The 17,342-nt window shown below is 32.6% G+C and overlaps 1 protein-coding gene and 1 non-coding gene across 2 annotated transcripts; both read left to right on the top strand.

Annotated features, from left to right (window-relative positions):
* The first annotated feature begins 365 nt into the window (after nt 1-365).
* On the top strand, nt 366-438 carry Trnar-ccu. The gene has a single exon. It is a non-coding gene; the product is annotated as a tRNA-Arg (tRNA).
* A 1,347-nt stretch (nt 439-1,785) lies between these two features.
* On the top strand, nt 1,786-14,380 carry LOC110992932 (homeobox protein Nkx-2.2a). The gene is made up of 3 exons (XM_022258934.2): nt 1,786-1,986; nt 10,233-10,447; nt 13,123-14,380. Exons 1-3 carry the CDS (start codon nt 1,844-1,846, stop codon nt 13,716-13,718), a joined length of 954 nt encoding a protein of 317 aa, XP_022114626.2. The 5' UTR covers nt 1,786-1,843; the 3' UTR covers nt 13,719-14,380.
* Nucleotides 14,381-17,342: the final 2,962 nt, after the last annotated feature.

The raw sequence follows: 17,342 nt of genomic DNA, 5'->3' as shown, positions 1-17,342 counted from the left end.
AGAGTGTCCATGGGCGGCGGTATCAAATCAGGTGAGCCTACTCCTCCTGTTCTATAAAAAGAAAAGCTGCTGCGTATACGAGCAAGAACTCATTGCGTAGTCATATAGAAATAATAAATATAAGTGCTCTAACTGGTAACTAAGGTCATTTAGTGGTGATGAAAATTATTTGAGACGGTAGAGCACATACATTAAAGATCTGCGTAATAAACTCGTTATATAAATGATCAAGATTCTTTTACAATTAATTTTAAATAATATCAAACTTGTTATCAGTGGGCGAGTTAATTATTTGTATGACGCAGGCGTGACGCAATAAGCCGCGCGCGCCGAACTGCTTACGCTTACACGAAACTCAGCCGCATGCCTCTGTGGCCCAATGGATAAGGCATCGGCCTCCTAAGCCGAGGATTGTGGGTTCGAGTCCCACCAGAGGTAACACGGGTTTTTTTTTATAAATTGTATATTTTAGTTAATTATATATATAGTATGCAAATTAACTAGAGTTTAGGCACTGGAATCGGTAGTCTGAAATTAATTAACAGTGGCACAGTGGTATGTTCACAATATATACAAATATATAAACAACCATATATAATATAGTGAAAGATTGCTTGAAGCTTATTAAGGCACATGTCACATGCAGGCCATATATAAAAACCTCATATACCTATAAATAAGATCGCAATAAAAAGTAAGAGTTTACGGGATTGCAACCCGATCTTATGCATCAATCGACAACTCGTTAATTTGCTTAAAACACTATAATTAAGTTACATGTGAAGTTAAAATATTTAAAATCATCATTAAAAAATTCAACATTAATAAACTTACGAAATATTATTGTAGGAGTTATTATTTTTAAGAATCAATCCTCACCTTATGATTTATCTCTCGTTTTTCTAATTTGATCGCACGCATAATCTAAAATTTTGCTCTTTCCCAGAAAAGGACCCAAGAAAAAATCCTCTTATGTCACTCAACATAGTCGGTATATTAAGTATTTATCGATTTCACTGATATTCAATAAAATGATCAAAATGTCTTTACTCGGTGAAAACTCAAAACATATTTTTCGTATTAGACCATACTGGTTAAAAGATTTTACCTCGCATTTGTCATATGTTTTGATCCAATGCGCTAATGGTTTCTGCTCTTCAGTTCTAATAACACGTTGTTATTGGTCTGACAAATGTAAATAGATACGAACAGGAGCCTAACGCTTTCATAAAACAATCCAATTGATGAATTTAAGTTCCTAACTTGAATCGCATTTTTTTTTACCATGACCTCGTGAGTAGTCTCGAAATTCACGCGATGGTCGAACCTTCGTTCGCTACATTCTTTTTAATTATTCTGGCGACATCCTTTACATTAAGGTTACGATGGATGTAGTATATTGCGAATGTACCAAGTAGTATTAACAATTGACTATTTATATATAAGTCTATATATTAAGTATTTATTTAAGTAATCGCACAACGGTAATTCATGGCGTCTCAGTGCGAAAACTGAAACCAGAAACCAATGGCCTCCTTATTTATTTATTTTTAATCCCAGATATAACATTTAATCCCTTGGATTATCAAGAATTTATTCGTATCCAGCCTGCCAAGCCTAGGCAGCATCTAAAATCAGCAAGCAGGATAACCATCTGAAGAGTTGACTAATAACGGGGCCAAAGATAATTTAACATAACATTTATAATACCACAGCCAACTTATTGGCGTCGCGGGTATTTTTATCATGGGGAAAGCTGATAGATATGATAAGGAATTATTGATAATGGAAGCATCGATCAGTCGATAGTCAATCGGTGTGTTCGTGTGATGTGTAGTGTAAAATGAAAATGATGGCTGAAAACGAGATGGGTTACAATGAGTATTATAACTACGAGAGTTGGCCAGTGGTACCTCCGGAATACACTGAGCCTTGCCAGTACCGCCAGCCCCCGATTGAAGAAGACTACAGATACAATACATATGCGTAAGTATATTTTTCGTCTTTTTAAGTATATTTTTGTCAACAAAACTCAAAAATTAGTGACTTTCGAATTTATCTGACACTTGCGTACACTTTACGTAAGACGAAACAGATCTTAAAATACAAAATAAAAATATATATTTCCATGTTTTTCCGTTAGATCAGCAACGACTTAATAAGTATTTTATCTGTTAAATTCTAGTGAGATTACACTAAACAATAAATTTCATTAAAAATTTTATAATTTAATACGTCTATACAAATTCCAATCACTTTTTTCATTCCATCCAAATAAAACTTTGTAAATATTATTTTACCGACTCAATCCCTCACCATAAACGTAAGTAAGGCAGTTATTGAATTTTTTCGTCTGCATTTCTCACGCGAGTCTAAAAACAAAGACAAGAAACAAAATATTTGCTTACTATTGGGAGCTCATAGTATTATAGTAGAAGTTACGTTTTTAATAATGTTTAATCGCTGTCAATTAAAATTAAACTTGTTAATTTAGCTCTGATTTGAATGCAAAAACGATGTAGAAAAAAAGCATACTTACGCGAAAAGGTCACTTTTACGCCGACACAACACATAGCAGCCCCATATTGTGATTGTTTCTACAAAATATTACAAACACTTAAGATCAATTGGAAAGCTGACAATTATTTTAAGTAGCTACTTACCCATTACATAAGTTACAACTAACATCTCAAGATAAGTCCTACATGGATCGGCCAGCCATCTAATACCTATCACTCTTTTAATCTTTATATATCTAGTGCTATTTTTAAATTGTTTAAAATCTGTACATATTGATAATAATATTTTTAGAGTTACTAACAAATCATTACTTTTAGACAGTTGTTTCTAAACGAAATATTTGGTTGTAGTTTTTTGTATTAACAAAATTTTAGCCGGCCACATTTTCTTTAACTTGTTGAAAAGTTAGACAATTTACCTTTTCAAATATCTGCAGATAATATTTTTATTTTTATTTATTTATTCACACTTCGTTGCTAGACAGAAACACAAATAACACAATACATATAAATTACAAGGGTTGCAACGGGCGGCCTTATATCTAACAAGCGATCTCTTCCAGGCAACCCTAGTAAGAAAAGAAAACAATAAATAAAAAATGATGAGTGCAAGAAGTGCATAACCAGAAGTTATATAAAAAACAAAATATATTTATATTAATCTATAGAACTTGAATCTAGAGAAAATAAAAAAAAAACAATATTAATAACTAACTAAAACTAAAAAGCTAATCTTACAGATTCAAGAATAGCAAACAGTGATTTACATATACAAAAAGAACAGGATAAAAAGAAAAGAATACACCGAATTCTAATAAGTACTTGGAGTATAATTAATATTTTATTTCTAATCTTTATTAAAGTAAAATACAATATGTAAATAACGGTTCGATCCGCATTGCGTGTTGCACACCTATAGAGTTCAGCTGGCGAGACGCGCTGAGTATCATCGAGCTCGTAATCCGGCAGCTGTTACCTCTCCCAGGCCTTCGTGGAGTCCTTAATTGGTTTGGAAACCTTCGTGCTTGTATCCATTTAAAGCCAGTGCCTAACCAGATTGGCGTAACGAAACGTTCTGGAAAACCATTGACTTTTACTCTCTATTGCGAAAATGTTTTGCTAGACTCATAGTAGATTTGTTCGAAGTTTTTTCATCCAATTTCTCGTAATGCTGCTATATTTGTGTTTTGCAAAAAGGTTAAGGAGTTGCAAAAAGGAGTAATTTGGTAATGGGGTAGTTTTTTTCCGTCGGTGAATGGTACGGCGGGTACGAATATAATATTCAACTTTTACACAAATTACTTTTCTATCGTGCCGGTTATCAGCCCCTATTATTTTATCATTAACCATCGCAAATACCAAATCGTCTTATTAGTCTAGGTAATGATACTTCATTCGTCATTTTATGGAAATATTTAATTTGAATTGACGACTATAAAGATTGCAAATAAAGTTTACTACTTTATGATTTTATTTGCTAGGTTTAGTAAAGACTTGCATAAAAATACTTGCAACAATTCTTACCGAAAATCGTGTACAAATGCGCATACACAAAAGACAAGGATTAATAATATTACTGAAGCCGACTCACATATTTATATTTAAACTATTTTCATGTATGAGAATAGAACGTATTATTTAAATTCTAACTTTACAGACAAGAGTTACGTATTTTAATACTTTATTAATATATTTATTAGTTTATTTAAACTAATTTTACAAATAGAAGTGTGAACGTACAGGTTTCATAAACTTTAGCATATTATAATTTACTCGACTTTTATTCTATTTTGCTAATAGCCAAAAAATGTGAATTCTAAAAATCTAGATTTTAAGTACAATACATGTTAAGATTGGAATGCATATCATACTCATCAATCAGAGAAAACAGCATTCTTTGAAGTTTAAACCAGACTCAGAAATTCGCCACATGCCCAATTACATTTGATAAATTGAAATACTTTTTATAAAAATACAAGGTAAACACGAAAGATGTGTGTGAACAATAGGATAATGTTAAACGAAGCGAAGGGATAACTCAGTGACCCGTGAAGAGGGCTGCCACACCTGCCGTGGACCCTCACAAATCTGGCCCTCACAGCTTACCTCTGTATAGTATATGGAAAACATAGAAGCAACATTTAATCAAATTGATCCGGCGTTCCGGCGTCGTTTATAACAGTGAAAAATGCCAAATTAGCTTCGTAGATAAAGTTTTATATAAAAACTTGGCGATTGAAAAGAGTGGCGGACAGTATTTTCAGTTCTTCTCTTCCCTTCTACGACGTTGATTTGAGAAGTAACAGTAAATGTAAAATGCAAAGCATTTAATGTATTTTTTTTGACGTTCATAAGTGTACATGAAGTTACCTACATGAATAAATGATTTTTTTTTTGAATTGAATTGATAGAGGTTAGATAGAGGGCCAGCAAGGCTCTTGGCATATGCGAGTTTGGGCGTCCCTGGGTCATGGTATGAGTATGGGTGTCACTTAACATCAGATGAGCAGCTAGTTCTATAAAAACATTTTCTCCTTTTCAAAAAGAGAGTCTTATTATGATGTAACATAAAATGCGTAATTCACTTACCTAAGTTTGAAGTTGGGCGTGTATGCACAAATACAAAATCTACATAAAGCAACAGTTTGAATTTTCACATAATTTCAAAATCAAAAAGTGTATTTTTTATTTACGCGAGCGTTAGAAAACCCGCTGAACTAAATTAAAAAAAAAACTCCCCGACAATTTAAAATGGCCCCGACCTTTCCTATGATCACGTTATGGTTGTTCTGTAATCTTTGCCTTTACTAAAAATCGAAGCTCGCGATGTATCGATAACGCACAACGATTTAAAAAAGTAATTCTCAATAAGTCAATTAAACATTTGTCGGTGCACGCACTTAGGGTTACTCATCGTTCCCAATCATTTAAATTACCTTTTGTTGTTGCCCTTTTGAGTTAAAAACGAACCCATTTAAACAATATATTAAATTTTGTATAGCTAATATAAAATGTATAAAGAATATTACCCTTAAATATATGAAGCAAGATTGAAATATATTAATTCAAATTATTATACATTTTTTTTATTAATATAGTATCATTATAATAGAACCTTATTTTTTAACTTAATAACTCGAAAAAATATCAAAGCCAAACAAATATAAAGTCAATTTTGATTATAATGTAAAAGAGAAAATGAAAACATTCGGTACTAATATGGCATAGAATAATAAACTAATAACAGCTATGTTCATTTATTACTTTAATATAGAGCTATGTAAGTGGGCTTAGGGTAAAGGCAATTTAAAGATATATTTTTATTACTGGCATCACAGCACGTACCTACCTAAATCAAATAATGGTAAGAGTTACTTTTAAATATATTCCATTTAGAAAATAAGTCAACTTCGCATGGCTGGATAAATTTAAAATAAATATTGCGATGAATGGAACATCTTTATTAATAAAAGATTAATCCTAGTCTGATAGCACTCGTTCAACTAAACTATTCCTGCGTCTCCTCGTTTCGCTGCAATTGAGAGATACAAATAAATATTATTATTTATAAATTTATATGTAACTTACAGGTTGTATGTATGTTTTTATAATATGCTTTTGAGATTAATCGTTAAAATTATAAATCTTTCCTCTATCTGACTGTTTTTTTGCAAAGCAAATTAAAACATTCAGATTGGTTTCTTTGATCAATTATAACAAAAACGCTCAATCAGGCATTAAATATAGGTGAACAAATGTCATAAACACTATCATAATGTTATAATAAACAAGGGCAGTTAAGTTATTTATAATTGTTGTCAAAACTTATGGTCTAAATAATCTCCCACATCAAAAGGCCTTGCCTTTAAGGAATGGAAAGTAAATTGTATGAAAAGTCGCTTTGCGTTCGTACTGTCAAAGCATCATCGTAATATTAGTGACTCAGAACGAATCCTTGCAGAAGACATAAGTTTTATAATAATATTCCGTCATGTCCGAATATGTTAAAATTTTAAAAACGTTTTATTATCGCTACGAGATTTGGCTATGGTAGAAATATGTTTTTAATAATGTTCGTAGTTAATGCGTGTCAACTTATCATAATTTCTTTATTTTAAAGCCATTATTGAAATCCGTATTGCATAGCAATGTCTTAGAAAGGATTTGTGAACACCTGCATAGACTTAAGTCAGTAAAAGATTATCCACAGATACCTCATGAATTAGTTGGTAATATATGGCGTGAGTAGCCTCTACGTTAATGTGGATCTGGCGATACGACTTCCGGTCTAAGGCAGATAAATAAATGCATTATAAGTAGTTCGGTAAAAATGTTAACAAAATTTAATTATTTTAAACATCTAGATTTTTTAAAATTATAATGAGCTACACATATAACCATCAAAATAGTAATTTGGCTACATAACGAATAATGATTTTTATCTTACAAAATAGGTGTCTATGAGCTGCGACGACTACCCGTTTTGGACGTCTCGAAGACTCGATTGCCCCCCTATTTAATAAAAAAAATGAACATTATAAAACTAATTTAAACATCTGGGTATTGAACTATGTCTATTTCATTATCATTATCATTTCTGTATGAATTACATGTCATGCATGTTGTGTGCTTGAATAAATAATGTCGATGTTGTATGTTACCTCTTTGTGTACTACGTAGATAGACTTAAATATGCAGAAAACCATTTTAATCAATGCATCAGGCAAATTTTAAATAAAAAATATCCTGTATCGTTCAGCGCAATGATATAAAAATACAAAAATAATTCACCAATATTGTACCAAATCATTTAAACAAATTGACGGCAAATTCAATTGTTAAGAGATCTTACTCATAATAAACAATTATAAAGCGCTTAAGGAGCGCGAAAGAAAACAAAGGCAGGCGCACATGTGCAAGTCGTAAAGTCTTACTCAGGTAAAACCTATTGTTTTTCGAGTGACAATGCGCTAAGTACTAACACATGTTGGCAATACAGTTTGTGTTAGATTGTTGTAACAACTTGTAGAACACCTGCAACGGATTTTCAAGTTCCTTTTTATATTTCAGAAAATTCAATTAACAAAAGATAGACGTGGTATTTAAACAGATATATTTTATATTAGTAAAAAGTAAAAAAAGTTTTCACCTGAGATTCTAATAGTTCGAATTTTAATCAAATATATCAAATATTTTAAATTACTGTTTAAATTCGATAAAACATTTTTTTACGTTTACGTTTTAGTTAGCGTAATGTTTTGAAGTATGTATAAACATTGAATGAATGTTGTCGATAATATAAAGCGAGCTTACACGGGCTTATTAAAACACTCTAAATGAAAATCATTATGTCCGAGCATTCATAGCACCCATAACGAACCCGGCCTCAACAATGGGCTTAACGCGCGCACTCATTACAAAAGCGACATAACGTAACGTACGAAAGCTTTTTCAAAGAGTATACTTAACTTTTTTTGTTGGTAAGGCTTTTAAGATGCTGTGATTGGTTATTCTGTGCCCCGCCTACTTTAGTGTGGCATGCGATTGGTCGGTTTCAATGAAGCACCCTCAGTGAGTGAGTGGGTTGTCAAGGCAAGGGCGGGCGGGGTGTTCTTCACCCCAAGGACCACTCGAGGGTTGTTTAGTGCGGGTGCGGCGTCACGAGACGTAGCACGTGTTAACGCGAGTGTTCTTACCAGTTTTCAAAATTATTCCGAAAACGAGTTCTCCCGGTAGGGAGATGAAGTGTGAAGAAGGTGATAGTGAGCGCAGCCCGCCGTTGCTGCCACCAGCGTCTTTGTTGGCATGGAGTCCCATTTTGCTCCCTCCGTGGGGCCCGGCCTTCCTTCCGGCGCTATACCCGGCGGCTTTTCGATCCGCTTTTCCCGGGTAAGAGTTTAACACACGACCCAATAAGAAGACGTTTCATTAACGAGGTTATTTTTTGCAATTCGTTATCTTAGTCGGCCATAAAACCAATTTTTAGAGAATATGTGACAATTTCTAAAAATTATGTTGAGTTAGAGAAATAAAACTTGAATGTGTGTTATAAATGTATTTTAATATTTACATTCTTAATTAAAATTTGTATATAAGTTGTCGTATGAAGCGTCTACAAGATATTAAATAAATGATTAAGTTAAAAAGGGTGCAGTGCGGTTTGCTTTTATCACGTTTTGGAATTGTTTTATTTTGTTTAATATTCTTTATTACTTAAGAAGCTCCTAACAAACGTTGTGTAAAAGAAAAAACTTGGCGATTAAAAAGAGTGGCGGAGAGTTTATTGCCAGTTCGTCTCTTCCATTCTACGCCTTTGATTTGAGAACTGGCAGTAAATGTAAAATTAGAAGCATTCTATGTATATTTCCATTTTGACGTTTATAAGTGTACATTGTGTTACCTACAAGATTTACCTAGAAGACTATTTTTGATTAATTGAACTCCAAAGTCGTCGTGACAAACGAGGATTCGTTTGTGTGTTAATAGTTATGTTTACATCCATTTTACATCTGACTTACAACCTGCTAAGCCTCTTGAAAAGCCGCCTATTCAAATTGTCACGTACGGGTCGCGGGAACTTTAATTTTGATGTTTTAATAGAGCCGACTTGAGCTGGAGAAGTTCTTTATAAAAGTCACGTATTTTGGAGAGGCCCTCGGTTGACAATAGTTCTAATGTTTGTGATCGTCACTTCAGGAATGTGTTAAGTGTTGTAAAAAATATTTTTACACATTGCCGCTTCTCTTGTCCTAGCTTACATTCTAACATAGATAAAAACTACTCTTTCATCTCCTTGTTTTTTGATATACGTAAGTAGATATATTTAAGTAATGTAATATCGAGTTCTGTTAACACCTTGACGTACGTGAATCGATTATACGTAAAATTATCATAATTATTATATATTATTAATCATAATACCTACCTGTCAAAAACACAAGCTATAGTGCTATCAACAAGCATTCAAGTTTAAGTATAACATTATATATTAATTAATAATGTTCAACTAAGTTATATTTTATACTTCAAATGTATTATATTAAAAATATAGTTTTCAAGTAGTTATAAATAGTTCTGTGCAAGCGGTGTTGGCTTAGTGGCTTCAGCGTGCGACTCTCATACATGAGGTCGTAGGTTCGATCCCCGACTGTGCACCAATGGAATTTCTTTCTATGTGCGTATTTAACATTTGCTCGAACGGTGAAGGAAAACATCGTGAGGAAACCGACATGTCTTAGACCCAAAAAGTCGACGACGTGTGTCAGGCACCGGAGGGTGATCACATACTCGCCAATTAGTTTTAAAAATGATCATGAAACAGGTTCAGAAATCTGAGGCCAAGACCTAAAGAGGTTGTAGCGCCACTGATTTATTTATTTTATTTTTATAAATAGTTCTGTAAGCTGATATTCTGTTTTATTCCAATTTAAAAAATGTAATCAGTTTTGTCTAAAATTGTACATTGATGAACTGAGGTCATTTCCCAAAGTTATATTTCTTCCAATTGAACCACCATAACTTTATTGTTTACAATTTCACAATGACGTCGGTTACAAATTTTGTATATTATATTATTAATAACTAACAATCTAATTAAACTGGGCTATTTTATAACCAAAGCTTCAAATCTAATTAATAAAGTCCATTTATAAATTATTAAATTTTCTATACATCTCAAACATCGGTGATCTGATGAAGTTTATTTTTTTATAGGTTGCTGGATAGTATGAAAATGCCTGGACAGAGGCCGGGTTTCCAAATATCAGACATCCTTGGTCTGAACGAGGCTAAGGGCCTGGATACGACTTCACACAACATCAGCGGCTGTTCTCTGGATATACCTCCTTACCCGCCTCAGCATCCGTATTCACATGAACTACTGAGGCATCACCAGCCCTGGCTTACATTAGATCATCATGATAGTGCAGGTAAATATTTTATCCCATGACGTTTATAGAAGAAAGAATATTTGGATAATATTGAAATGAAAGCACCATTGGATTTTCTTACAAACGATGGAGGGTTTATTAATCATTTTTATTATTATACAATATTTGTGACGCTAAGAATATTATATGTATGAGATAATGGAGAGTACGAAATTAATCTCATTAAAATATGTATAGGTAATTTCACCTTGTTATCGTCTAGTTAATCATGAGATTTATATAATAATGATAGATTGTAACAAAATATTTTCTATGCTCTTTATACACGGCGTTGCGGAACTTGACTTGTTTCAGTCCGCTCCGTACTTACGTAAGTATACGTACGCATGTTTTCATATGTAAAAGTTCTCTATAGTTTCTAAAAATGGGCGATAAGATAATTTGTCTCATTTAGAATTATTTACAAATACCTAGATTTCTATCACATTCCCTGATCATGAGCCACCCACGCGTAGTTTTTGATAATTCTCTGCGTATCTCGCTTACTACAAAGGGATCGACTTATTGCATATCACATTTATCCAAAAGATAAAATGTGTCAATATGTGCCGTTTATATTGATATATAAATGTTGTGAAAAAGATAAATAATATCTAGATAATTACATACATTTAGTTTGAGTATTACGAAAAATCATAATGATATTTTATATTTGAAATATATTAATATCGGGACGCAAATAGGATACAACTAAAAGATGTACCTACCAATGTAATATAACAAAATGGTGACGCACGATATTCGTGTGTTTTATCAAAATTAATATTCATTCATGCTTAAAGTACATATTATTTATTTTTTATATTTTTATTATTAAGAAAGCATATTCGTTTGTTCTGTTTCTGATCCATTACAAATATAGTAAATTTCCAAGATTATTTATGGTTGATACCGTAACATAGAATCATAAATATTACTTCTATTCGTGATGATTATGTGCGTATCATTTCCCTACAATGAGAAAATTTTGTTTATTGTGATGTTTGCGTATTATCATTTACGCATATCATTTATCGCCTATGAAATATCGTAAAAATATAGATCCACTCGAAACGACTTGGTACTGAGATTATTTTTCAAATAGGTACTCCTCAAATCGAGTGGCTACCACTAATCTTTGGTCATTAATTATTTTTATCGCTAATATTTAGGCCCACTCGATTGCTTGTACAAATCACATAATCCATGATTACATTGATTTTTATGTAGATATGATAATTGACTTTTTATTTCGTTTTCACTTTTTGTTATGACATATTTTTTAACGTTTAGGAAACTCGTTAAACGTTTTGTTCACGTTACGACTGAACTTTAGCGACTTGATTGAATAACGATCTTTAATTAATTCTCTGATTTAAATACTTTACTGCGATATTAATTCAAATAACAAATAATATTATGTTATAGCTTCAGAAAGCAAATGACTTACACTATGTTTTATTCAAGAATTTTCAAAATATTTCAACAATTGAAATATAAGAGTTTTCTTTGCTATTCCAGAACATAATAAAATAACTATTTATCAAAAAAATAAACGACTAATTGTCTTCGTTGGCATTACTAAACGGTAAATCTGAATCCCGCCCTTATTTCTCCCGGGGTTGGTTTAATTGTTTAACTTTGGGGGTGCGATGTGGAACAAATTTGTCACCAATAGCTGATGCCTCGTGAGCAGCTGTCGGCTATCAATTACATTGTTTGCGGGTGTTAGGGGGCTATTCGTTCATTATTTGATGACGTTTATAGATTTTATTGTATTCTATCGCTTTTATTCTGTATCTTCCTGGTTCAGGCCATCTGCAATATATCCCTACCAATGATAGAGGATTTATTAAATTTCAATATATGAAATTCGTAATTATATGTGTTATATACTTTTTTTAAAGCTGTAACTTTAAAATTTTTATACATAAGCAATTAAAAACATTTTAGCCAATTTAATAATTTTCTTAAATATATTTTTATATTGGGCCATTTATATTCGCTATTTAAATTATTAATTCATAAATATTTATTGATTATGACTTTATCGTTAATAGATTTAATATGGGGTTATTACTACATATAATTTCATAAATATATATAAACTATCATCTATTTGCAATACCTAGATTTACTAATTAGCAGCCATCTTGTTTCGGTTAACCTATAACAAGATACTTAGGTGAACGAGATTATTCGAGTAGAAAACATTGAACAATGAGCTTAGGGGGGGTGGGTGTGGCACCCCCCTGGACACGCCCAGCCCCCGCCACATTAACATATCCGTGTGAAAGCTTTACTAAGGGGACACTGAACAATATAGCTTTTATACTATTCGAATGTAGTTAAATAGGTCGGATTAAGAAGATTTAAATATGAGTGTTTAGCACTACATTTGTATGTAGTGGTTTGAGTGCTCAGCATGGGAATATTTTGTTCTGGGGCTATTATACGTCGTACTAATGTCAATCATTTTTGTATCCGAAATATTTAGCTCGTATATGAATTTTACTTGAAGCAAAGATTAATAAGCGTAATTTAATAAGCTTTTTAAATGTTTTATTTAATAAAAAATTAAGGTTTATCATAAAATAAACATATACAAATACTTTGTTCGGAATAAACTATCACATTTAAGACTTGAGATTAATTAAATTTTTATTTTGTTTAAGGTATTGTCGGTCAACAAGCCAGTCCGGACAGTACATCTAGAGCATCCGAATTATCATATGTTGGCCCGTCAGCCACTTCGCCCACAACTGGCCCACGTCATGACCACGATCACGATCACGATCACGACAATGACCACGACATTATAGATCACGACGACGATAACGACGACCATCCTCCCAACAACAATGATCCTAGTCTAGTACATAAGAAACGCAAACGGCGTGTGCTATTCTCCAAAGCACAGACCTACGAATTGGAGAGAAGATTTAGGCAACAGAGATACTTATCAGCACCAGAAAGGGAACACCTCGCTAGTTTGATAAGATTAACACCGACACAAGTGAAAATATGGTTTCAAAACCATAGATACAAAACGAAACGCGCCGTTCAAGAGAAAGGGGCTCACGATTTGAATGTCGGTGGTCTGAATTCTCCGCGACGGGTTGCAGTCCCCGTTCTGGTCAAAGATGGAAGACCGTGTTTAAGCAAGCCAGATGGTTTGCCGCCGTTAGGCATGTCCCTGCCCCCATACCAGCCAATGCACCATCAGCCTCCAACGGGGCACCCGCACCAACCCAGTGGTTGTTGGTGGTGAAGTTCGAATACTATTGTGGTAACTAGTCATTATATTGATTTTGCAATCGAATGTAATGCAGGTGAATAATATGACTTATCAAACTGACTCACGCATTTAGATCATGATATGATAAGAAAAAGTTTACAGAGAAATAAACGGCGTTAAATTCAATATTGCAATTGTGCGATCGTATTGAATCAGCTCGAATAGAGAGACGAAATGTATTTTTGTTAGCATTGGTATTGTGGAGTTCCTATTATTTTATCTTAAATTATCTTAGTTGGAAATATTCTAGAGATTCGAATGTAAATGCGTATTGTGATTGTTTATTAATACCGTAATGCTAAACTTGTGTAAAGAGTATTTAGGTTTTTTCTCACAGTAATGAACATACATTCCACTTGATTTGTACATTAGTTTATAAGAAATAAGCAGATTTTATAAGATTGCAATATTTAGAATGTAAGAAACAGTATTAAAATAGTCGAAATATGTTAAGAGTATTTATGTATATTCCAAAGAAAACTATTTATGAATGTGTGTAGAAATGTAGTATATTGTATATTGTGTACATAACTGTTCAATAATTTCTTAAAATGAATTCCTACAATTCACTGATTGATGTATAGCCAGAATAGTCGTAGTCTTTGTAAAAAGTGTTATATATAAATTATTCACATTGAGTATTAAATAAATTAAATATAAAACTGAGTTTATTTTAGCTAATCCACTAGAGCTTGAACTGTGATCGGGAGATTTATAATTTTAGTGTTTATACCTGTCTAGTTAGAGTCAGGATACTTACATCTTGGTCTTTAGAATAATTGAAATCAGTTAAAATTAAAGAGTCACTCAGTTCGTTACAGAGAGCCCGAAGATAAGTAAGTGTATAAGGATTTAGTTAGTGAAAATCTTTCCGATTCTGTTTATTTAAAGATAAAAGAGTTACTAGTTTAAAAATAATAATAAAATCGGATACAGTTGACTCGGAAAACTATCCTTAGCAGATTTGCATTGACTAATTGACACCTAACGTTTCCTACACTTTTCTTCTCTATATAAATATTTAATTAGATTTAGTGAAGTCCGATTACAAAACTATATTTAATGCGGTTATTATTTTTAACCAATGACATATTATGCCAATGCTCTATAGTCTATAGACTATTAAGAATGTATATTTTAATGCGCAAAAGCCGGATTGAATATTTTTTAAATATTAACTATGGTACATGCATACATACATGTTGTATATATGTTGTAACACATGTGTGCGAAAAAATGTTTATATTGTAATTATGGGAATTGCCCTAATTTGATGAAGGAGAAATCTGTCAAATAAAACATCTACTAGTTGTAGACTCCAGAAATACTATGAACTCTGAATACTTCACAATTTCAGTCAGTTTTTCAGTACAAAGTTATAGTGATAATGCGAATGTGTAGACCGTCACGTAACTGAAATTCTGATTAACCGTACTTTGATAGCTAAGGGTTTACTTGGAATAAACCTAGCTTATAGTTTATAGCAAATTAGAACGAGGCACTGACCATTGTTTGCCCGTTAAATATTTACTGAGCTTATCTTATCACGAGCTGCCGATAGGCCGCGACCCGATTACTGACACTTGTCATACCTACCATGTCTTTACACCTGTCCTATATTACGCTCCCATGGTCTTAGGCTTTTTATAAGATGAAAGTTATAACCACATACAATATAAAACATTTAGGCCGCTCAAGCCTCTAATGAGCCCTCAGATCTAACAAAGAAGAGACCAAAAAAAATTCTGGTGCAATTACCATGTTTGGTCTCGTGGTATGTCGAATGTGATATTTAATTGTACCAGCGTTGTGAGAGGATTAACAATTAGTTAACTCTTCCATTTGGCATATTAATGACAGACATTCTTTAAATTTATGAAAAATCTTCTTTTTGATGAATTTTTATTCAGCCTCGTAATTTGTAGCCAAGTAGTTATAAATTCATTAATTGTGACTCAATTAATCCTTACATTAGCTTTTACATTTTTGTTTATGCATATTATTGTTCATTTATTTATTTGTTGCTTTTCTTTAGATTTTATTTAAACTAGTTAAGTAGTGTTATGTTATTTTGAGATTTCTTGTTAATTATTTATGCACTTCTTGTACCCACTAGGTGCTTCTTTTTTATTGTTCCAAATTAGCGTTAAATGGAAGTAGTTGGAAATTATCTAGATTTTCCTGACCATTTCCTGATCTTGGATTTCTTTCAAGATCAGGAAATGTTCCTTGAAGAAATCGCTTATTAGCGATAAGGCCGTCCTTTGCCTAATAACTTATGTAACATACTGTTTTGGATGTTTTTGTATAAGGTAAAGTTTAAATAAATTAATAATGATTGTAGATAGGTTGATAATTAAACTACTGTTGCACTAGAAGAATACTTTCCGATTCAGATAGATTGAATTTATAAAGTTTTGAATTGAAAGTGAAATTTGTTTTTAAGAAACAGAATGTTATTATTTATTATTAAACTTTACCCACAATATATAAACGGCTGAATAGCCACTGAATAAAAGTACTACGTAAACGAAAAGATCGTTAGAATTGAACCACGACAAATTCGCAACTAAGTGTTTTTAAGGCAGTTCTTGCCGCCTTCCACCACTACGTGTAACCAGCTGCCCACTGAAGTATTACCGAACCAATGTGACGTAGGATCCTTCAAGAAAAGAGAGTAGGTACCAATTCTTAAAAAGCCGGTAACGCACTCGCGAGCACACGCGAGCAAGAGATATGGGCAGCGGTAACACTTAACGTCAAGTTTGCCTTCTGGCCGCTTAGCCAGTTCTATAAAAAAATTGAACTAACTTTGAGCTTATCCTAAGCTATTTGCGAGTACGCAATGAAATCTTATGGTAGTTAAAAAAACTGTAAAATTGCTAACAAAAGAGTCGGTACTCTTTTTATGGTCATCTACAATCAGTTTTAGGTAATTAATTTACATGAGTAATGCACGCTTGAATAATATAGCATTGCAATGTTGTAGGATTTTTTTAAATTTGTATATTATATAATTTCAGTTTATACCTAATTGTAAATTATATTAAGACTAGATCCAATCAAATGGTTTTAAGTATTTTGTTAAATTATGAAAACATACACATATATAGTATATATATTATATAATTTACATAATATTGTGTCTCTTCTATATATATGTATACCTAATGTAGTCTATAAATGTGACCCGTGGTGCTTTCCTTGCTCAATGATTAAGTATTGCCTACGGCGAGGAAATACTGCCAGCGATAAAGGAATACTGAAATATTTGTATGTTCATCTTTAAATTGAGGACGTGTATGTGTGTACAATATTATGTTCACACGTCCCTACTTATTGCCCATGTTTCTTTTAAATACCTACTTTAACAAAGAACCAACGCCTCCGTTCATTGATTGAGAACCTTTCAATGTCGATGTTATTAAATAAATACACTCACAATGAGCGTCGGTAGTTTGACAATAGCAAACAAACTGTGAATTAATTTCGATGAATTCTCAAAACGATTCGTAGTTGAAAAGGGCGATAGTAAGCCGATTAGCGACAACAAATACAGCCTCCGGAGCCACTGACACACGGGGACAAATTGCCAAT

This window comes from Pieris rapae, chromosome 6, assembly GCF_905147795.1.
Source record: "Pieris rapae chromosome 6, ilPieRapa1.1, whole genome shotgun sequence".
Lineage (NCBI taxonomy): Eukaryota > Metazoa > Arthropoda > Insecta > Lepidoptera > Pieridae > Pieris > Pieris rapae.
Note: the sequence above shows the minus strand (reverse complement) of the source record. Positions and strands in the feature narration are given on the sequence as shown.